The sequence below is a fragment of the Prunus mume genome, linkage group LG1 (genome assembly GCF_029339155.1).
Source record: "Prunus mume cultivar Tortuosa linkage group LG1, ASM2933915v1, whole genome shotgun sequence".
In the NCBI taxonomy this organism is placed as follows: Eukaryota; Viridiplantae; Streptophyta; class Magnoliopsida; order Rosales; family Rosaceae; genus Prunus; species Prunus mume.
In genome coordinates this window covers 13,082,867-13,106,915 of record NC_142698.1, presented here as the reverse complement: position 1 = coordinate 13,106,915, position 24,049 = coordinate 13,082,867, and the positions used below count along the sequence as shown (strand labels likewise).

The window sequence follows — 24,049 nt, the reverse complement described above, 5'->3', positions numbered from 1 at the left end:
ATGTATAGTATCCTATTAAGAAGCTATATGTTAGGGGAGTTGTCTTTACCGATCATATTATGTGGACTTGTTAAATTACTAATGCAAATGACTCAACTGTAATTCTATACTCCTTCAGTTATTGGCCCTTTTCGGCCCAGCAAATTGATCTTTTAGGCAAGAGCATATCTACATGTAAACAAATTGTTATTCATACGACAAACATCATCTGAACAACAGAGATGTCCATAGCATTCATTACAAGACTCACAAGCATTTCCTGCAATTTTTGGCAGTTAAAACAATCTTCAATCACCCTCATACGACCATGGAGAGAAACACCAGAACAGCCATGAAATTGTCCGAAAAAAGACCAAGCATACAAGGAGTGAAGCCAACAGCTTGCTATGGAGGACCAAGCAGGACAGTGACGTGGCATAGCCCAGTAAGGACACGTGGAAAAAGGGGCAGAGCCATAGTCTGTTTCACCTCACGTCCTTTTACATACGCCACTTGCCCGCGCAGAGGCTGAGCCCCCTCTGTCAGGTCTATCGGTATTTGAAAGTTCAAAAAACCCCCAAAACAAAACAAAACCAAAACCAACCCCACTCTCTCTCTCCTCTCTCTCGCTTTCTTCTTTTCACACCCAGTCACCCGCTCTCTATTCCCCTCTCTCTCCCTCTCTTCTCTGTTCTCAGGCACGGACGCCTCTTTATTACTCTCACTCTATCTCTCTGTCTCCGTTTCAACAGCCTTCTGTCTCCTTCTCTTTCTTTTTAAGATCTGGTTTTTTCTGATTTTTTTTTTCTGTGTGCGGAGCTGAAAACTTAGGGCTTTTTCTTTTGGGTGTGATTTTCTCCGAAGCTTCGTGTTGCGTGCGTCTGTGGGGAGTTTCCGATCTCCGTTTCTTCCGCATTACTTTTGTGTGTGTAAATTTTTAATTTTTAGGTCTGGGAGGGTGTTTTAATGAGTAAAAATGGAGAAGTTGCGGCCAAGGAGGTCTAAGATTACGAGCATTGCTGATAGGAGCTCCGAGGAAAGATTCGCCTCCACTGGACGAGCTTTTAGAGGAGGTCTGGTGCTCTGATTTTCGCTTTTTTTGCTTTTGTTCTGTGTTTTTTCAGCTCCGTAAGTTGTCTGAAATTCCGACCCTGTTTGTTTTCCGAGAAAACCGAGAGAAAGAAAGAAAGAAAAAAAAGAAGGAAGACGAAATTCAGATTTTGGCTGAAAGTAGTTATTTTTCCCTCGGTGTTTTCGAAACGCAACGATTAAGCTAAACTATCAAGCTCCCTTGAACGGAATCTACTAATCTCTTCTTTTCCAATTAAAGAAAATAAAAAAGTTTTGAACTTAATAACCACTTTGAATTTTTCTCAAATTTTCTTTTATCATGTTATCCCACCAAAGGCAACAATTTTTATTTATTTATCAGCTTTAATTTCTTTTCTCTACTGGCTGTGCAATGCAGGTTATTTTGGTTTGTCTCTGTAATTTGGTAAAGTTTGTGACTTTTCTGTGGTGGTATTGCCATGATTTCCTTTGTTTCCATAATGAATTCTAGGAGATGATGAGTTATAATTCAATTGCTTCTTTTTGATTAGTCAAAGACAATTATGAAATTTCCTCTGTTTTCTGCATGCTGTTTTCCAGACATTGCCATGTTTTCTACGTTTTATTGTTCCAGTTCTTCCCTTTTTCCCATGAACTGTTTAATCGCTCTCTGATTATTTACTGGGTTGGGTACTAGTTATTTTGATTTCTAATTGCTTGTAAATTTTATGAAGTAGATCCTTCTCACTTTGTTTATGCTTTCGAAGGGACATCCTGATGTTGTTTCTGGTTTTATTTCCAGGAAAGAGGCAGGTTCAGAAACAGAAAAACTTTCCAAAGTTGGCCTCTGATTCTAGTTCTTGCAGTAGTGGCTCTACAGGGGACGACTCGGTACGCTCATTTTCTAGTTGTGTATATTGAGCTGCATGATTTGGTTTTTGTTTTCCTGTCATTTGTAGCACAAACAGAGTAACCACTTTTTTGTGTTGAAGTGAGCCAAAGAATAGTGCTTTTCTGTGAAATCTTCCCTCATTTTGATTTATTTTCAAAATAACAAATACAGATATGGCATTCATGATCAAGTGTATTGTTTTTTCCCTTGCAGTTCACGTTTGAGTTGGGGCGACGATCTTCAAAGCAAGTTGTTGGAACTCCAATAAAGAAATTATTAGCTGAGGAGATGTTGAGAGAAACTGAACCCAGAAGGAGATCGCCAAGCGTTATTGCCAAATTGATGGGTCTTGATGGGCTGCCACCTCAGCAGCCTGCTCATAGACAACAGAAAAGCATTGCAGAGAATTGTCTTCAGAGGACAAGATTGGTAGAGAAAGAGGAGAAGAGCAGCATGTGTTATGACCGCCGTTCATCTAGGAAGAACTCAAAGGAGCAACAAGAATTCAAGGATGTGTTTGAAGTTTTCGAAGCTTCAAATGTAGAAGGTCGTAGTTACTCATCACGAGGGAATGCTAACTCGAAGCTCAGTGATGCTGAGATGGCTTTTGTTCGACAAAAATTCATGGATGCTAAACGTCTTTCAACAGATGAGAGGCTACAGGATTCAAAAGAATTCCATGATGCACTTGAGGTGCTGGATTCTAACAAGGATCTTCTTCTAAAATTTCTTCAGCAACCAGACTCATTGTTCGCAAAGCATCTGCATGATCTGCAAGGTGGCCCCCATTCCCGTTGTGGTCGCATAGCCTCTATGAAGTCATCAGAAGCTCAGAGGTATGAGAACATTGACCTTGGCTGGACATCAGTGAGAGAAACCCCTCGGAAGAATAAATGTAAATCTCCTCAGGAGCATCGCGATTCTTTTTCTAGCCACTCTGACAGTAGACATGCTGGTCATAGTTCTCTCAAGTCATCACTAAACCTATCAGAAGCGAAAAATGAATCTTCCATTCCTCCTACAAGGATAGTTGTTCTGAAACCTAACCTTGGGAAGATGCTGAATGCTACCAAAACTATTTCATCACCTTGTTCTTCTCATGCTTCTATGTTAGATGGTAGGAAACACGCAGAGTTTCCAAGCATTAGAAATAGGGAGACAGAATCATGGGGAAGGAAAAACTTCCAAGATAAAGATGGCCATTTGACGCATGAGTCTAGAGAATCTAGGGAAGTTGCTAAGGAAATCACAAGGCAAATGAGGAATAACTTTAGCGCCGGTTCTGTACGTATTTCATCATCTGGTTTGAAAGGATATGCTGGTGATGAGAGTTCTTGTAGCATGTCTGAGAATGAATCTGCAAATGAATCAGAGGTGATGTCAGTGGCTTCCAGACATTCCTTTCACTTGAATAATCACTCTAGGCCGTCATCATCATGCTCTACTGAATCAACTGTGAGTAGAGAGGCCAAGAAGAGACTCTCAGAAAGATGGAAAATGACTCACAAGTCCCAAGAAGTGGGAGTTGTTAGCAGGGGCAGCACCCTTGCTGAAATGCTTGCTATCCCCGACAAGGAAATGCGAGCAGAAAAATTGAATGCCATGATTGGTGAGTCAGGATTTAGAGATAAATTTTCTACTGAAGATGCACCTGCACGGGGTGGACCTCTGGGTATCAGCAGTAGGGATGGCTGGAAGGATGGATGTATCAATAGTTTATCAAGATCGAAATCTCTTCCCGCTTCATCTAGTGCATTTGGAAGTTATAAAACAAGTATGCGCCGTGAAACTATACGTGATGACAGGTATCTGATACCAAAAGAAACAGTCCAGCACGAAAGAAACCAGCTAGTAAAGGGGAATCTTAATCTTAGAGAAGGTGCCCGCAAACACTCTAGATCCAGTAATAAAAGATCGTATTCTTCTCGCTCCTTAAGTAGGGAAGCTATTGACATTTCACCTGAAACTCATACTACTCAGAGTAAAGATAAAACCGACTTTGAAGAGAACAATCAATCCCAGCAGAATATTTCAGTCTTTGAGTCATCACCTAGTAATGCTGCAGATTCAAGTTCAGCTTCTGTAAAACTGGTGGATGCGGATGCATCTATACCTTACGAAACTCCTGATACGTTCCTTCCAGAATCATCTTCTCGTATGTTGGTAGAAGGCGATTCTTCTTCTACTCCCAAAGAGAACCTAGTTCCTCAGGTTTGTGTTTAATTGTCTGCTTGGTTTTTGATTGTGTGATAGGATAATGTAAATGCTGTAATGATTTAGACTTAGTAGAGACTTATTGATGTTGAAATCCCCAGGACTGATTCAAAAAAACTCTTATATGATTTCATTTTTTATGTTCCTAAAGACCAAAAAAAAACCTGTTGCATATTACTCTTTGTGAGATGTTAATTATTGTTGTTGATTTTATCATATACCATTTTGTACAAACAAGTAGATGTATCAATTCATCATACTTTGTGTATGTCACTTCTATTCTATGTGTTTGGAATTCATTTCCTGCTCAGTTGAAAGCAGAGCTTTGCATCAAGAATATTTTTGTCTCTTAAATATTTCAATAAATTTCCAGGAACCATCAATCAGGCCACCTGTGGAACGGGTAGTTTCTTCTGACCACCCTGTACCTGGAATAGAATCGCCTGCAAGAACTAAGGAGGCTGATCAACCCAGTCCTGTTTCAGTTCTGGAAGTTCCTTTCACTGATGATGCATCATCTTCTCCTGAATGCTTTGAGAGTCTCAATGCTGACCTGCAAGGTAATTGGAAGACCATTTATATTGATTATTTTTTAGGTTTCTAGTGCTAGTTTCCCTATGGAATATGTAGGTGCTGGAATAGAATAAACTATTGCCTTGCTGCTTTCCAATTATATCATGTGCGAGAAGTCAGTTGATTTTGCAATTTCTGAGTGTAGATGTTGGATAAGGTGGGCTGTAGTCATTGGTGGGAGTTGAAATTTTGTCTGCCATATCAATTGGATTTGTTGAACTGAATCTGTTTTGAGTTCTATTATGACTATGATTACCTTTTCTTCCTTCTGTGTTGCGCGTTCGTTTAGTAAATTGATCAATTCCTTTTGTTTGCCTTGATTTTCATATTCTATTTGGTTGCTAGGGCTTCGGATGCAGCTTCAGCTACTCAAGCTGGAGTCAGAACCATATGCAGAGGGACCCATGGAAATCTCAAGTGATGAAGATGTTGGTGAAGAGTCTACTGGGTTTTCAGATGCAATAGGACTTCGTAGAGATCAAGGGAGCTGGGAGTCCTTGTACTTGGCCGATATTTTAACTGAATCTGGTTTAAACAGTGCTGACTCGGGTACCTTTTTGACAACATGGCACACTCCAGAATGTCCTGTGAGTCCTTTACTGTTCGAAGAGCTTGAGAAGAAATACTCTGATCAGACTTCTTGGCCAAAGCCTGAGAGGAGATTACTGTTCGACCGGATAAATTCAGGGCTTCTGGAGATGTTTGAGCAATTCACTGATCCACACCCATGGGTAAGGCCTGCAAACAAAAGAGTTGGTCCCAAGTGGATCCATAGAAGTGCACTCCATGGTGTTCTGTAAGTTGCTGGCAAGCCAGGAAGAGAACGCAAATGAGGACAATCTGGAGAAAGTGCTCGAAAGAGACTCGCTGTGGTTGGATTTGGGAGACGATATAGACCTAATAGGTAGGGAAGTAGAGAACTCGTTGATAGATGAGCTAGTAGCAGAGGTAGTGGTTATGTAGTGTAGAATGCGGAAATTTTCAACTGAAGTTTTTTTTCTTTGTTGGTCTAGAAGCTTAAGTAGAGTATGTAAATGAAGCCATGAAATGGTAGTTTCATGAGAAAGATGAATAAAAAGATTAGTCTTTGCTACAAAAGTTGTTAACTTGGTATGACAAATGATGGAGAATAGAATGCTTCGGGACTGCAAAATGATGTTACCTTTTTTTTTAAAATTTGGGAGTCTACAAGACTACAGACTACAACAGGACACTTACAACCAAGTTTTGTGGCCACAATGGAAACTTACCATAAATATGTATCGATATCGAATTCTATTTATATGTAACCGAATTGAACTCATATTTATGAATACCAGGCTAGTAGGGTGAAAATGACTTTCCTTTAAGATAAAATTTCCTCCTATCCTTCAACGAAGAAAACATTTGATAAGCTTCCATAGTTGGTGAACCTCATATGGCATACTTTACTGGCTACAGACGAATATACAGATGAAATACAATGGCATAGAGCTAACTTGGATTGATAGTGCTATTAAATAGCAAACAAGCACTTGAGGAAAATAAAGTAAAAACTTTAAAGAATTTCCTAGTGAAGTATAACCTAATTCCTATATGAGCAAGTATGGCATGATTTTCACTCAGAAACAACAAAAAGGAAAAAGCGAAAACAAGAGATTCATGAAGAAGAGCATGGCACTAACCTGTCAAAAATTGTCATTGGTGGTGGCCTTGGTGTTTGTGCTAGTGTTGGGCTTTGCCTCTTTCTCCCCAGATGCAAGTAAGCTCATCACAAATAAAGGAGAGAAGCATGGGCAGTTTCATGGAGGAGGGGCTACATTTAGCCACATGCTATCAACTAGATCTCCAATCCCACCATCTGGTCCAAGTAAGGGACATAGCAAAAATCCACCCCCTCTATCATGTCAACCAAGAAAATCAAAGTTTGGTGTATTCCCAAAAGGCCCTCCAATTCAACCTTCTGATGCAGGTAAAGGACATGGTCTGAGTCCTCCATTTCCAAGAAAATTGGAGTTTTCTATGCTGCCAAAGGGCACTCTCATTCCACCGTCTGGTCCTGGTGGTAGGCATAATGCAAGTCCTCCTCAGCAAAGTTCATCAGAAAATTAGACTTTGGTATGTTACAAATGGTGCACTGCAGTTCTACCACCTTGTTCTAGCTAGTAGCAGATAATTGTGTGAGCTCACCTGTTTCAGATTTTTAAATAAAGTTGATGCACCAATTCAACCATCTGAACCCACCAGAAGAACACTGACCAGTCCTTCAAATCCACAAGGCGACGTTTGGTACCTAGAATTATATTGGATTAGATAACTCACAAATTTCAAGTATGTTAAAAAAATCAGAAATATGAAAGTTGAAGAGATTTTTCATTTCATGACGAACTCATCGTTTTACCTTTAATTTGGACAAAATTTGGAAATTGGCCTTCATTTCTTGCTTCAACTTTGAAGGACCTTAGTACTAGGACTAAGATAAATAATCTGTCACGACCAAAATGTACCATGTATCCAGCTTAGTATAATATTTAAATTTGCAACATATAATCGATAGGGTAATTAATTTGCTATAAATGTCACAAACGTGTTCCTTATAATGGCTGAAGTGTTTGTTTATAAGTTAATATAATGGTTAAATTTGTGGCCATGTTCATGTACTTGGGTTATCATTCAATGGCTCAAATGGCCTTCGATTTATTTTCCATACCAAGATTTTTACAATCCTATAGATTATTTTCCATATCATTCATGTATTTAGTGTAATATTCCATGGATAATACCAAGATTTTTACAATCCTATAGCATCAACCTACCATAATATCAAAATCTATTTTCTAAGTTAAGAATATTTCATTCTTGTTTTTATCCTATTTTTCATATTTCATATATTCATGTACTCGTTCTAGATTTTCGATGTCAATTTTTTACATATCTAACTAAGTTAAAGTAATACCACTTTAATCCAAGATGTATCATCACTACTCTTCTCAACACTTGACACGCATCTATTGGCATAACTATAGTTAACTCTTTGCTTTGTATTTATGGAACCATTGTTATACCCATGGACATGTGTGAAGTGTTGTGAATGATGGTAAGGGTACACCTTGGGTTAAAGTGACTAGCAAAAATGCTCCCTCCAACCACCGACACATATTTAGATTGCTCTAAATTTATTATATTTCATTGTCATTTTCCTCTTAGCTTCACATAATTAACCTCCACGATTGGTGAACCCTATAGGCCTTTGATTGAAAGAAAGTAAAGAATTTACCAAAACTATAATTTCCTAATCAGTAGCTGATTGATTACAATTAACAATTTAGGGAAATCAATGACTGAAAAAGAAACGGCAAGTCTTCAGGAGCGATTACAGTAATCAATCAATCAATCAAGTGATTGAGTGGGAAGAGAAAATCGTGGCTGATTGCTAGGGATGAATGCAAATTATAAGGCAGAGTGGAGCATATGATTTTCAGTCCCAAATCAAAGTCAAAAAGAAGAAGACGAAGAAGAAGAGAAGCATGAAGAAAATGGCAGGTGCCCCCAAAAAAATGTGTTGGATAACCTTGGTGCTTTTGCTAGTTTTGGGCTTTGCCTCTTGCTCTCCAGATTCCAGTGAACCTAGGCTACCAAAAACCACTCCAACTTCACCTTCTAGTTCTGGCAAATCACATAGTGTGAGTCCAGTTGTTCTAGAATATTCATCAAGAAAATTAAAATTTGGCATGTTACTAAAGGCTCCATATCCACCATCTGGCCCTAGCACAGGAGGCAATGCAAGTCCATTAAACTTTGGCATGTTACCAAAGACTCCATATCCACCATCTAACCCAAGCACAGGAGGCAATGCAAGGCCAACGCTTTCAGCTTCACTAAAAAATTTGAATTTTGGTGTATGATCAAAGGTTCCATCTCCACCATCTAGCCCTGGCAAAGAAGGCGCAGGTCCAGCATTTTTAGGGAAAACTGAATTTTGGTTATCTTTTTCTAGATTCATCAAGAAATTGAAGAAAATATTAAATTCTGGCATGGTACAGAATTTAATATCATGTTGAGTTGGGATACCACACGTTGATTTGTTTAATCTCATGTTGTTCAATTTCGTTGAGCACCATACTATTAGGTGCAGTGAACAATGTTTTGTGTGTAAACTTCTGCTTTATGTAATATGCCCGTGTTAATTTTTGACAAATGTATTTTTGCTCACCACCAATGTTATGGCAATGTTAATTTTCGACAAAGATGAGTCTTTTATAAGTTAGCATGGTTCTTCTTTTTTTGCTAAAGTTAGGAAGGAGAGGGGATTTTCTCACACGCACACACCAAATCATTCATTTTTTCCATTGAGCAATTATTTGGAACCACTGTGCAATTATTGGTGACGAGACTTGGCAAGTTAACATCGTTCCACTATACATAAATTTGAGATCAATGATCTATAAGTCAAGAAGAAAAAAAAAATTTTCCTTTCTCTCCGCATTATTTATTTCTCAAGGGAAAGGTTCAAGTAGTTCACTAGTTGTTGTATCCTGGAAGGTCCATGTTGTTGATTTTATTTATTTATTATGTCAACGTAAATTTTAATTTTTCTAATATTTATTTTATGTGATTTTATTTACTTTGAGTTTTCAAGTGTAATTATGCACTAAATCCAATGTATTAACTGGTGCAACGGCCAAATTATTATTATTATTTTTATCTTTTAATTCAATTCAATGATTAAAAAGTTCCATACATCAATGCATTGGATGTACCATAGAGTGACTATGCAAACACATTTTAAGTAAATTGAAAACAAAGAATTAGAGAACCAAATTTACAATAAAACCCATTTTGGACTTTATTTGCGAATTTCCATAAGAATTTTACATATAATAATATGATGCAATGATTAAAAGAGTAATTGGCGCCTCTAGTAATTGTTGTCGCGACAAATGATAACGCAACAGTAATTGCGCAAAAGGAATGAGGCCCAGAGTGCTCCATCCCGAAATTTGAAGTTCTCGACAGATGAAAAGCAAGATGATGTTTTTGTGCTATGCCGCCGAGATGGTGGAATTGGAATGCTAGTTGGCAGAATACCAAAATTGAATTTTCTTGATGAATTAGGTCAATGTAGCCCATCTTCCATGAAACAAGTTGGGCTTCTCTTCCCTATTTCTTTCCCTTATTTTCAATTCCTTCCCTTATTTTCAAATGAGAAAAAAAAAACACGTTACAATGCCATTCATAAATAAAGCACTGACCTTAGAGTGACAATATTTCATTACCTTAACATATGATTCATCATGAACCTTCTTTATTTAAAATTATAAATATCATAATCATCATATCATACACATCAATTGGAACCTAGAAAATTAAAATAGTAGTTTCCTCCCAAAAAAGAAAACTTTAAATAGTAGTTGGCACCCTAGTAATAGGGTGCTTGAAATTGCTAAAATGCGGGAGGAGGTGGAATCTCATAGCGAGGTGGACCGTGTGAAGGCCCGGAATACTGCATCCTGAAATTGAAAGGATGAGGAGGAGGAGGAGGGCTCGAAGTTCTTCCGCTAGGCCCTGATGGCAGAATTGGAGTGTACTTTGGTAAAGTACCAAAGTTGAAAGGATGAGGAGGAGGAGGAGGGCTCGAAGTTCTTCCGCTAGGCCCTGATGGCGGAATTGGAGTGTACTTTGGTAAAGTACCAAAGTTGAAAGGATGAGGAGGAGGTGGAGGGTCCGAAGTTCTTCCGCTAGGCCCTGATGGCGGAATTGGAGTGTACTTTGGCAAAGTACCAAAGTTGAAAGGATGAGGAGGAGGTGGAGGGTCCGAAGTTCTTCCGCTAGGCCCTGATGGCGGAATTGGAGTGTTCTTTGGCAAAGTACCAAAGTTGGAAGGATGAGGAGGAGGAGGGGGAGGTCTTGAAGTTCTTTTGCTAGGCCAAGACGGAGGAATTAGAGTGCCCTTTGGCAAAGTACCAAAGTTGAATTTTCTTGATGTTCCAGTGTTAGGTCCAGTTGGTGGAACACGGGCCCTGGCTGCTTTCCAAAAATTCAAGCTTCTGTGGGTAAATTCACCACCACCCTGTGAAGAGCATGAGGCAAAGCCTAAAAGTAGCACAAGCAGAGAGGCCACCCATGAAATTTTTTCATAGGCTACTGCCATGTTATTTGAAGGATTACGAATGGGATATGAAAACCAATCTCCACTACACGACCCTTATATAACAATTTAGAATCAGATTTCTCAAATGAATGTCACTTTTCTTTTTGGTCAAATCCCATGCACCTGTTGTCCAAATTTTATTTTCTATTTCAAGGGCCGTTTACCAATCTTACTTCAGAAATTAGTATATTTGTGCAATGTTATGCGTATTATTTGGTTTCTAGTCATTTGTAGTAAATGAGGAAAAAAATTTGATATTCCCTTTTTTTTAAATATAAAAAAGAGATGATTTTCTATTTGAATCCACTAATCTTACATGAGAAATTAGTTAATTTGTGCAATTTTATGCGTATTTGGTTTTTAGTCATTTGTAGTAAATGAGTAATTTTTTGATATTCCCATTAATACCAACAAAAAAATGAGAGACGATTCTCACGATCAGATTAGGCTTTCCAACAACAACAAAAATAGATAAGATTAGGTTTGTTTAAATAAAGTTTTAGAAGATAAATTTGAAAAAAATTATACATAAAATACGTTTGAAATAAATTTAAAATGACTATATATTTATAAAATTTCAGGTATTAGGAAGAAATCCCTATGGATTAGGAATAGGACTGTTACATACATGGTGAAATGGAATACGGATTCTCTACTTTGATTTTCTCTGTCATGATCTGCTTTACTTTCACTGTAATGCTGCCACATCATTAAAAAGCAATCCAAAGGTAGAGAATATAGCACTTGTATTTTAGAAATAAATAACATATATCATATATTTTTTGGACAAAGTAAAGGCAATAAACAGCGTTCTCTCCAATCAAATCGGAGCAAGATCTTGGTCAATCTGAGAGAATGGGAGTTTTTTTTTTTCTTTTCATGTTTTAGTTTTAAACTTTTAATTGATTAATTAATATTTTGATACCATTCGTATTTTTCAGTTAATTTTTCATTATATATTTTTACTTTCACTGGGGTAAAGTTAATTCGCGTTTGAGAAATCAGATAATTAATAAGTGTATGCTCGTTGTTTGATAGTGTATGCATATTTTTTGTTTTAGGATGATGTGTCAACTTTTAAATCACGTATGGAGAACAAAAGTAAAGTAGATCATGACAGAGAAAATCAAAGCAAAGGATCTGGAACCGATGAGGTGCTGATACACAAGAATGGTAATTAAGTTTTTCCCAATCAGTATAACTTTGGTATTTGGAATATAAAACAAAATCAACACTTGAATACGATATCAAACAAAAGATTACAAATTAAGCAACCCAAAACCCTATTGATAGCAGATTACATAATCTAGGAAATTCAAAGAAAACCCATGAAAACTCAACTGAAAACCTAATAAATTGGCTCCCCATTATCTAAGCATCAAAGGGTCCGCTGGGATCAACCTGTTTGCAGATGCCCAAATAAGTAAGGTACAAGACTCTATCTTTGGCGCCAGTCCTGTGATTCTTGGTGTGCTTGCAGAAATACTTCAACTCAGAAAGCTTACAGCACCCAAGCATCTGACCCAAAAGCAAGAAGAGCCAATTGATCGACCGTTTCTTGGAAATCACAGGCTTCATGCATTTGCTCTGATGACAATGATTGCAATCGGGCAATGTGGGATCCATCCAAAATTCTGGTGCCCTGTCATGCATGGCGGATTTGTGTTCCGAAACGAACTTCGCAACTTCGAGGAATTTCTTGGGAAAATCATAAGAAATCTCAAAGCTTTGGTCGCATTTCTTGCATTGAACAAGGCCTGTGATCGTATTCACATGATTGGACTGCAGATAGTCAAGGTTGTGGACCGTGGCACGTTTTGTTGTAGCCCAAGGGTATGAGGCTGGTATCGCTTCTGTTTTGCCTTGGCTTAGGGTTTGAGCAGGGGATCTTCGGGTTCGAGTCGGGCGGGACGGGCCGGGTAGGTCATGGTGAGAGGCAGGAGGGTTGTGTGGGAGATGGTAGAGGTGAAAATCAAAAGGCGGCTGTGGGGACGGTGGCTGTGGCACTGCTGAAAAGAGAGGCAAGCGTTGTGGTGGTGGTGTTGGAGCCAAGAAAAGAGGAGGTCGGCTTGAGTTTGAATGCATGTGTTGGCTATGAGGCGTTGAGAGGGAAAGGGTTAGGAGATCTTCATGTTCTTTATCAATTTCAGAGGGTTTGAAGTTTTTCTTCATGGTGTTTTTAGGGTTTCTAGGGTGGAGACAAAGAAGGCGTTGGAAAGAATTTGAGTGAAGACAAGACAAAGAAGGAAGACAGTTTTGTTTTTGTTTAGGAATATATAACTGATTTTGAGAAAATTAGTGGGGAATCAAAAGTATTCTGATGAGACTATAATTCTAAATTTTTTATTTTATTTTTTAAAAGGATAACCTTGTACAATTGTTATGGTCTATGCTTGTAGATACGATATTTTGGATAATTTGCTTTTCCAATTTAAATTTGGAACTCCACCGTGAATTTATCGATGTTGTTTGAAAAAAAAAAAAATTCTGAACTGAGGAACAAGGAAATAATTTGCTAAACATCGAATTAATGTGTTTTAATTAAAACAAATAGTGAAATAAGTTGCTAATATCATCGTCTGTGTTTTAGTTTCTTTTGTTTTAGCAGGGTTTGTTGTCTTTGATTACTTTAGATTTGAATTAGTCCTAGTCCCTAGTCTATAGGAAGTTGATTTAGATAAGACAGTGGGATATAATCAGCAGGTTTTGTGGGATATCACTCCTACAACATTACCTAGTTCAACTACAAGGTAAATATTTCAAAATTACCTGTAGTAGTTCAATTACAAAGTAAATACTTCAAAAGTAGCTGAGCACCCTTTCAAATCCTCGATTTTTAAAATCAACTTACTATATGGTGTTCAAAACACAGAATGGTAAGTTCTGCCATGTGCAACTTCAAGTTTTTGTTTGATATATGAATTACTGTCAAATTGAAAGCAGGGAATGACAATGACCAAATGGAAAGTCAATGTTTTAACTATTACCATCATATTGAAAGTCAACGTATCAACTAGTACGAACTTAATGAATTCGTCGATATTTCATTAATTTATTGATATGTGATGCAAGAAATTCACGTATAATATGACATGTGGATTAGACTAGTAATTGGTATCTTTAGTACTTGTCACACATTTGAATTAGTCGTATCCCAAATTCAAAGTTCGTGATGGATCATGAGGAGGAGGAAGAAGACATGTGTTAGATTCTTGTTGTCGTTTGTCCAATGTAATGTGTATTTGATTTTTATTCAAATGAAGCAAACAAAAGGATTATGAGTTCTACATGGTTCTTGGCGTGCTTACGGAAATACTTCAATTCAAAAAGCTTACAGCACCCAAGCATTTGACCCAAAAGCAAGAACAGGACATTGATGGACCGTTCTTCGAAACCACAGCCTTCATACACTTTTTCTATTCACAATTAATGCATACAATTGGGCAATGCGGGATTCATCCGAACGGCTGGTGCTTTGTCATGCATGGTGCGTTTGTGTTCCGAAAGGAAACTTGCAATCTCCATGAAGTTCTGGTGCAAATCATAATAAATCTAGTAGCTTTTGTCACACTTCTCGCATTGAACAAGGCTGCTGATCATTCTCATGCGATTGGACAGGAGTGCGTTTCATTGTAGCCCAAGGGGTGGAGTTAGAATTGTAAGGTTGGGGCCGAAATAAAAAATACAAGTATATCACATATATAAGTTTTCAAGATGAGTTACATGTTAGAGCTAGATATTTCTAGCTTAGATCTTCCAGTCAGTCAGTAGGGTTGTGTTGGAGATTGGAGAGGTGAAAATCAGAAGGTTGTGGTGAGGATGGTGGCTGTGGCACTGGTGAAAGGTGTTGATGTCAAGGGAGGAGTTTGGGGTGAGTTTGTAGGCATTGGTGGGCTATGGCCAGTTGAGAGGGATATGTTTAGAAGATCTTCATCTTATTCATCAATCTCAGAGGGTTTAGAGGGCTTTGCGGTTTAGAGTTTCAATTTTTTTAATGGAGACAAGAAGGCTTCAGATAAAATTTGGGGAAGAAATTTTTCAGGGAAGACAGTTTTGTTTTGAAAATATAACAGATTTTAGAAAATAAGAAGTAGTAGTGAATCAAAATTTACAATTAGAATTCTACCCCATCAGAATACTTTTGATTTACCAGTACTTCTTATTTTCTCAAAATCCATTATATTCCTTCAATTAAAACTTGTCTTTTTTTCTTCTCCTCTGAGGTTTCTTCCCCAAATTTTCTTCTTCTTTGTCTCCTCCACAAAACTGAAACAATAAACCACCAATAGGTTCATTGGTTATCTTATATTTTCACATTCCAAATTTCAATGCCGTGTTTTTACATATCTTATTTTTCCTTTTTTACCAATATGTCTTTTTTCTTTTCTCCTTTTGAGTGTCCAAGCACCGACAAATCTTGATTGTTCTAAATCTATATATATAAAGCAAAAGGTAGAGAATGATGAAATATTCAAAATACCATAAAATACCCTTGGTTAATTCAAACATTAAGAATTGAAATTATTAATTAAATGATGATAATATGGTAAATTCATATTTTTTTCATATTAAAAAAATTAAAATTAAAAACAAAATTAGATAATAGGTCCTACTTTTATAGAACATAACTACCCATGTTATATTTTCTTAATTCTAAAATAAAAGAAAAAAGAACAAAGAAAACCAATCATGTGCCAAGGGGCTAGTTTTTTAGAATTCATTGTCATTTTTTCTGTTAGCTTCACATAAAACCTGTACAATTGGTGAACCCCATATCCAACACTTGATTAATTACTAGGGATGAAATCAAATAAAAGAATTTCAAAATTTCAAAAAATTCCTAGTGAAGTATAATCTAGTCATCTTATAATAAAGCATGGAGAACATGACGGAAGCCCCCCAAGAATTATATAATTTCAAAATTAGCCAAATTAGCCCCATCTAATTGGTGTTCAAAACACAGAATGTTAAGTTGCCCTTTTGGTATTTATGGGGTTTGGCATCAATAATAGTAGAGTTGTTGTTTTTAGATTAAGCAATAATTGTATTCATAACTAATGTTAAAACCTACATTTTGAATGTTAAACCCTCCATTTTGAATGTTAAACCTCCCAACCAAGTCTCTGTAGGTAAATGTAACAAGTTAGATTTCTCTTTTGGCATCCATAAAAGTGAAAACCAATCTCCTATCCTTATACAGATGATATTTCATTAGTAAAACCTGTATTTCTTTTGGGTCAAATCCAAAATCCAATGTGAGGTTGTCACTTTTCTTTTGATCAAATCCAATGCACATATATGTTAGCGATCGATATTTGATTTTTATTCGAATGTAGCAGATGAGATAAAATTCCATATTCTCTGGTCAGAAAAAATTAAGGATTTTGACTTTGACAATAAGATTAAAGTAAAACGTAAAAAACAATATTTGCATACGAAACAAAATAAGCAACACAAAACCTTATTTTACATATAATCTTTGAAAATTAAAAGAAAACCCGTGAAATAATTCAAAGAAGACCCATGAAAAACTAAGATAAATTAATAGCGCCCCATAATCTAAATATATCAAAGGGTCCAATGGGGAGCAAGCTGTTTGTAGATGCCTAAATAAGTAAGATACAAGACTCTATCTTTAGCACCAGTCCTATGATTCTTGGTGTGCTTGCAGAAATACTTCAACTCAGAAGTCTGACAGCACCCAAGCATTTGACCCAAAAACAAGAATAACCAATTGATGGACCGTTTCTTGGAAATCACAGGCTTCATGCAATTCCTCTGATCACAATGCTTGCAATCAGGCAATGCGGGATTCATCCAAACGGTTGGTGCTCTGTCATGCATGGCGCTTTTGTGTTCCGAAATGTAACTCGCAATCTCCGTGAACTTCTGCCTCAAATCATAGGAAATCTCATAGCTTTCGTCACACTTCTGGCATTGAACAAGGCCGCTGATCATTCCGATGCGATTGGAATGGAGATATTCAAGACTATGGACCGTGGCACGTTTCGGTGCAGCCCAAGGGAATGGGGCTTCTATGTCTTCTGGTTTGCGCTGTTTGAGCATTGTGAGAGGCTGGCAGAGGCAGGAGGGTTTATGTGGGAGAGAGTTAATTTGTAGGGCTTGGTGTTGATGGGTTTTATATGACGAGAGAGAAGGTTAGTAGATAATCTTCATCTTTTTCATCAATTTTGAAGGTTTTTTTGAGGTTTAACAGATTGTGAGAAAAATAAGTAGTGGGCAATCATAAGTGCTCTGATGAGAGTAAAATTATAAATGAAAAACTTGTTAAGATTGTTATGATATATACTCGTACATATTTGAATTTACAAGCATATTCTGATTGGCTGCTCACAAGAATTCGGCCCAAAAGAATAGCCCATTAAGAGTCAGGGTTGTTAGGACAATACTAATTATTAATTAAGTTGCTAATCATCACATGTTTTTCACTTTCTTTTGCTTTTACATGTTTTTGGACAAGAAGCTTATAGTTTAAGTGGTTATGAGCACTCATGCACCCGAGATTCTGTGTTCGAATCCCTTCTCCCAATATCGCTTGTATCAAAACATAGAATGGTAAGTTGCTCCCTTGGACACATCTTATGTTCAGCCATGTGCAACTGGAACCTCTTGCATGAGTCAAGATCAAATAATTGGTGTGGGCTTCAGACGTTTTTGTTTGGTATAGGGGTTACTGTGATACATTTTAAGACCCATTTAGTAATATTCTTGTTTCTTTATGTTTTTAAGTTTACAGAAGGGGGGAAGAAAAATAACAATTTTGGATAACTAAATGTTAAAATGCCACCTACATTGGGAAAAAAAAGTTGGGTCATCTAGAGTTAACCGTTTTGATGAGAAAATGGTGCCTTTACCTTGGTTGGTTTTACCTGGCTGCAACCAAGAATATGGTCCTGGAGCCGGCAACCCAACAATCAGATTTTTACTGTTTCCTAAGCAATATTTACAGCGCACAACAGTGGTAAAATACAGAACAAAATAGCTTTTAGGAAGCACAAGGACCTTCTGGCAGAATCAAACAAAAACACGGGGACTTGTTAAATAGAATAAAATGGGGAGGCCAGCCAAGCAGACTTTTAATTTGTAGGGTACCCTAAAAGACTCCACCTTTTTTGTTATAAGAAACAGAAAGCAAAGGTCCCATACTCAAAGCAAACTAAAAAGAGTGAACCATAATATGATAATGATATGGATTCTATTCTACCACTCACTCAACTTCCTACCTAGTTCCTGCCAAGCAATACAGAATCTGGTTCCTCTCCACCCATGCTGCTAATAGTGTATTTACACTAAGATTAATTATTAATTCATTTAATTCATTCACATCCAAACCATACAGCTACAGTAGCCTAGTCTCTCTCTCTCTCTTCAATTACCTGTTATATTATTTCTTGGCCTCTAGTTTGGTAGGACAAGCTGGTGAGGTAGACGATGCAGACACTGTTGGCCAAAATTGAGCATTCTTCACCTTTGAGACACTGGCAAGGACACTCAATGGGGTTACATCTCCACTGACTGTCACCTTCTTGGCTGCAAAGTCTATGTTGAAAGATGTCACTCCTGCTCACATAAATTGACAACAGTAATATTAAGTTCATATATTTATGAGAATGACCATTAATTGGATTTTAAATTTACTGAATGAGTTCTTGATTATGACTCTTAACATAGATAAAAAGGAGGCAATCTTGTTGAATTTCTTATCTTAATTTCAAGGAGCTAAACAATTACTGTATGGTAACAAAGCATAGGGGGTTACCTTCCATTCTAGAGAGATGTTTTCTCAGTTTTCCTTCACAGCCTTTGCAGTGCAGGGACACCCTTAAAACTACAACCTGCAATCAAATCGTACACTTTTTAAAAAAAATTTATTTTACTGATATACATACAGCTAGCTGCTTATATGACATAAGGTGGATATGATTTTAGATTAATTTTGAGAAAGAAAAAAAAACAATTTGGACAAACCTGGTTGGAAGGAGGTGGTGGTGGTGGTTGTGGTTTTGACAGAGATGAGGAAGAGCCTGTGGAAGAATTATTGGCAGATTGATTTTCTTGGTTCAGCACTGTAGCTGGGTTCTTTTTGTGGCCAACTGGAACCAATGACAAAACTGGATCATAATCAGATAACCCATCAAAGTACACAGTGTCACTCAAAAGGTATCTGGAGGAGCCAGGAGGGGTGATGAGATCAATTGGGTTGGCAGAGCTCTTAGTAACACTCTCACTTGGAACAGAGGAGAATTTCTTAACATTATCATCTGGCTTGGGATTAGAAGCACTGCTCTTCCTCTTCTGGTCATTTTCTTTTGTGGAGCTAAAAGAGGAGCTCTTCTTCTTGGTTTGGTGATGGTCAGTGCTTGGTCTTGATGATGAGGAGGAGGAGCTTTTCTTCTTGCTCTTTTGGAGTTGATGGTAAGCCTTGGGATTGATTGGCGACTGAGAAGAAGAGCATGGAGCAATGGGCAGAGTTCTGGTGCTTGTGCTTCTTCTTGCATCTTTGATAATAGGGTTGTGGCGGTCGATTGCTCTGCCACCAAGTTGAATGATTGATGAGGATGAGGAGGATGATGCTTGATCCATGCTCAAACATATGGCTGTTGAAGCTTGGGATGCACAGAAGATATCTATGCCTTTCATCTTCATTTTGATAATGATGACTCGGGAACTAGTGGTTTACAGAATCTGCATAAAAGAGGGGAGAGAGAAAGAAAGACAGAGAGAGAGAGAGAGAGAGAGAGAGAGCTTAGTTTAATTTCTGCTTTTAAGCTTCAAGCTTACTCTTGCAGATAAAGGGGGAGATTTTGAAGAATCATAATAATATGGTTGTAGATTCCAAGCAAATTATACAGTAAAAAACTAGTTTAACTGTATAATATACTACAAAAAAACAATATTGATGCAGATTATGGAGTTTTCATCCATAGTGAAATTTTCAGAACTCTGATTCTTACTATGCCAATGACTATTTGCCAAATTGGACTTTTACAGTCGAACATTACTAGTTTGTCATTAACCAATCACAGTTCATGGGCAGAACAAGTACAGAGGACTTGATGTTGAGATTGTGGTAAAGAAAAATTTACTTTTGCACAATATTGGTATTCCTGGATTAAATTGTATAAGGGTAAAATGAAAGTGGGGTAAGCTTTTACCTCAACAGAAGCCTACCCAGAAAGTCATCTTTATGATCTGCAGCTAACTTTTCTGTGGATTCAATGGATGAAAATGATGTGTAGTAAGTGCCTTATTTCCTTTTCCAGTTATATTACGAGTCATAAATTTTCAACATTCTCACCTATCATTTGCTTATGAAAACACATGCAATTTAGACCTAAAACTGAGTCATATATAGCCTCAAAACTCTCAAGAAAAAAGTATCTACTCAAGTTTGCTCAAATCCACCTCAAACTCAAAGTTAATTAGTACACACACTATCACGGTGCCATCAAAGTTCGAACATGAGCGTTGGCAACTCAAAGTTAGCATTAGGCCTATTAGATGAAGTAAATTACGAGTGTCGGTTATTAGCTAAATATTTTAATAAAAAAAATTGGGTGTTCCTTCATTTTGGTATATTTCTTTATTTCAAGTAATTAAGAGGGTTGCATATGATATTGCAGATGGTGCACTAAGACCAATATAAATGGCTATTTAATTAGGGCATTTGATAATGTTAATACTGTACTAAATATCATATGGTTGGTCAGTGGTCAGGCTGAAGTGCTTATTTTTGGCTTGGATAAGAGTGGAGCACGCACCCGTGACATTTCCTTAGGATGCGTTGATCCTTAAAAACTATATAATATAAACATAAATATATTATATCTGCAGGAAATTTAATTTACTATAAAAGCACATCCTGCAACTGCAAGTACATTAAATCCTGCTGGGCATGCATGTCCTACGAATTTATATTCACTATTTATTCACGCTTCGCAGCAGCTTGTCCCCATAAGAGTTCAGTTTTCCGAAATGATATAAGCTCAGAAGAGACACCCCAACGGCTTCCTCAGTTCCTCTGCTAATTCATATTGAAATTAAAATCACTGAAAAATAAAAATAAATACAAAAAAGGTATGAATAATTAAAGGAAAAGGACCTACTACCAAAAATGTTACCAAGAAACCAATCATACCATACCAGCAAGAAATGGAACAAAGATCTTTCCAGATGATATTTAGCATGCAATTATTTAGATTCCTGTGGAATAAATGCTGCCAGCAGATTTTTTTTTTTTTTTTTTTTTTATAAAAAAAAAGCCATTTGGAATTTTTCTTTCTTTTGTGAAGATGAGATAAGACCCAAAACCATTTGCAATTGCTCATGGAATCGGATGCTTCAGTAAAATGACTTTCATCATTCATCTACTCCTTTCCTTTTCTTCCTTTATATCCCCTGCCCACCATGAACTTTCACCAGTGCAGAGTCCCAATTCTAAACGTTTCCTTCTTTTTTTGCTTTTTTTTTTTCACTGCGTGTTATACCTTGACCTAGTGTCTCTCCCACACTCAAACCACTTTGTTTGTCACCATGTTCTGAAAGATTGGGGTTTTATTTTTTTGACAAAGCGATATATATTCTAAACTACTCTAAATGTACGGAAAGGAGATCGAACTCAAGTGCAGTGCGGGCATATCATCTTGGCTAACTGACCTAATCCACATTTACGTGGGGGCTTTTCTTTAAGTGAAAGCATAAAAGGGACTTCGGTGAAAATTGAGAGAATTTTCTCTCTGTTTTTTGCAGCTTCATGGAGTTGAGATTATATTTAGATATCATTATCTTTAGGCCCCGTTTGGGATTGCTTTTTTTCGCCAAAAATATGTTTCACTTTAAAGTTAAGCAGTTTAAGGTGTTTGGTAAAAATAAAATATTCCGATTATTTTAAAAGCAGTGGCCTTTTGACAGATCTTTTAAAAGCATGCTCTGCAGGTTGCTTTTCAAAGCTGCTTTCAAAAAAAGCACATATGAACTTTTAATGAATTTTTTTAATTCCCAAAATACCATCATTCATTTTAAAAAATGACACCACCATCACATCCTTCTCCTCCTCATCCTCCGCCGCCACCACCACCTCCTCCACCACCTTCACCACCACCACCATCACCTCCACAATCGCCATCCCCACCACCACCACTACCACCACTACCACCACTACCACAACCACCAACTCCACCTTAATCACCACCACTACCTCCACTTCATCACTACCACTACCACCAAATGATTAGTACATAACACTTTTAACATCATGTCTATTTTAGTCATTATTCACAGTTACAACAATTTTATATTAAAATTTACCAAACGGTTTTGACACTGCTTTTTGTACTAACAGCACTTTAAAAATATTGTTTACCAAACATAGAGATGTTTTACTTTACAACTAATTATTTTCAAAGTACAGCATAAACAACTTTTTTAAAAAGTGACAGCAATCTCAAACTGTGCCTTAAACAAGGGGCCTCCAAATGGCACATTCAATTCTGTTGCACGGAGGTGGAAATGGTGGGGATGTTAGAAGGTAGGCTTTCTTGCTTTAAGTTTGGTCATAACTTTATTAGAAAATTATAGATGCGTGCTGTATGAAGAAAGCTTTTCATTCACTCGAATCGATGAGATGGGGTTTGCAACTTTTCCCCTTTAGCAGCTATATATTATATGGTCCCTGGACCAAGTGACCAAACCATGCATGCATGGGCATGCATTGATCCCAACCTTACCTACCCATCATAAGAAAAGGCAACAAGCAAAACTTTCTTGAATTTAGGTCGGTAAAGCTGTTGGGATTAAAGTAGAGGTGTCAAACGGGTCGTGTCGGGTCGGCCCGTTCTATTTAAACTCGTGCTTTTAATGTTTTCATGCTGTGTCGGGCCGGCCCATTTAATTTATCGGGCCATGCCGTGCTAGCTCATTTAGTAAAATCATTGATCCCGGCCCGATCCAAAGTCCATTTCCACATTGGAACGGGCCGAGCCGTGCTCGTGCCGTGCCCATGCTCGTGCTCGTGCCATACTCGGGCCCAAGAACCAATCCATTTAATTTGAAGTTTTTTCACTTGATTTATTTTTTTTCACTTGATAATTCAAATTATAAACATTAAAAATATAATTAGAGGCAATAAATGATGAATTATTTGAAAACATTAATCAATCAAACATCCAAACAATATAAAAGGCGGAGGGCAAAAAGTGTGCAACTCCACAAAGTCCACTTCAACTTTTCATCTTTAAACTTATTATTTTATATTTGAAGAAATGTCTTGCTTTGATTATAAGAGAAGCTTATATGTCATATGTACTTATTAGATATCAAGTCCAATGTTGTTAAATTAATTTGTAGTTGATATGTTTAATTAATTTAGGATTCAAGAAATTTCCCTAAAATGAAAGACATCAAATATATGTTTATGATTATAAAAATAAAAAACCATATAAACAATGATATTAGATGTCAAATTTTTGCATTTTGACATTTGAGAAAGAAAAAAAAAGTTAAGTGGGCTGTGCTTGAAGCGGGCTCAGCCGTGGCCCGGTCCATTGGACCTCATTTTTATATCGGCCTGGCTCAAGTTTTCGTACCGTGCCGAGCATAGCCCATTACTATTCGTACTCATGCCGTACCTCATTTAAACGGGCTGGGCTCGTGCCATGCTAGGTCGGCCCGTCCCGTTTGACATCTCTAGATTAAAGGGGTTTCATATATAAGATTTTTGTTTTTCTTTGATATAAGCTATATTGGGAAAAGAGGATTCGAACACACACCTCAAGTACAAGAGTAACTGTTTTTAATCCTTGAGCTACAAGTCCTTTGTCGTGTATAGGAAATTAAAATAAAAGAATTTGATGAAGTCAAAGGAGTATAGTCATTCTTGCTAAACAAGTCAACAACAAAAACAGTTACCACTCTTTTCTTTAAGGGCAGCTCTAGCGCAAGGGTCTAGTCCAAGCAAAAGGCAGCCCCAGGCCCCAAAACTCCCTCCAGCGAGCAAGATACAGTCCGGGCAAGGGGTGAGACCCACCAGCCCAAGCAAGCCCACATGCAAGAATCGACTAGGTTGTTGTCTGAAGGCTACTGATGTCAGCCGTAACGTCATTTCACGCGCCAACGGTTATAAATAAAATAAAATGAATTCAGCCTCTGACGTCAGCGTTAACAGAAACCAATCGGAAGAAGCCACGTGGGGC

The 24,049-nt window shown here is 37.4% G+C and overlaps 3 protein-coding genes and 1 pseudogene across 3 annotated transcripts; 1 reads left to right on the top strand and 3 right to left on the bottom strand.

Moving 5' to 3' along the window:
• Window positions 1–509: 509 nt before the first annotated feature.
• On the top strand, window positions 510–5,806 carry LOC103340045 (uncharacterized). The gene is given in 6 exon segments (XM_008243414.2): window positions 510–1,052; window positions 1,832–1,920; window positions 2,135–4,132; window positions 4,509–4,695; window positions 5,054–5,505; window positions 5,507–5,806. Coding segments are annotated over 6 exon segments (2,988 nt in total). The 5' UTR covers window positions 510–955; the 3' UTR covers window positions 5,672–5,806.
• A 6,248-nt stretch (window positions 5,807–12,054) lies between these two features.
• Window positions 12,055–13,184, bottom strand: LOC148921045 (uncharacterized). The gene has a single exon (XM_089043851.1). It carries the CDS (start codon window positions 13,008–13,010, stop codon window positions 12,210–12,212), a length of 801 nt encoding a protein of 266 aa, XP_088899977.1. The 5' UTR covers window positions 13,011–13,184; the 3' UTR covers window positions 12,055–12,209.
• A 3,185-nt stretch (window positions 13,185–16,369) lies between these two features.
• LOC148921044 (uncharacterized) lies at window positions 16,370–17,055 on the bottom strand (annotated as a pseudogene).
• A 947-nt stretch (window positions 17,056–18,002) lies between these two features.
• Window positions 18,003–19,620, bottom strand: LOC103340055 (protein SODIUM POTASSIUM ROOT DEFECTIVE 3-like). The gene is made up of 3 exons (XM_008243424.2): window positions 18,828–19,620; window positions 18,619–18,694; window positions 18,003–18,419 (listed from the first exon to the last, which is right to left on the bottom strand). Exons 1-3 carry the CDS (start codon window positions 19,503–19,505, stop codon window positions 18,244–18,246), a joined length of 930 nt encoding a protein of 309 aa, XP_008241646.2. The 5' UTR covers window positions 19,506–19,620; the 3' UTR covers window positions 18,003–18,243.
• Between the last annotated feature and the right edge of the window lie 4,429 nt (window positions 19,621–24,049).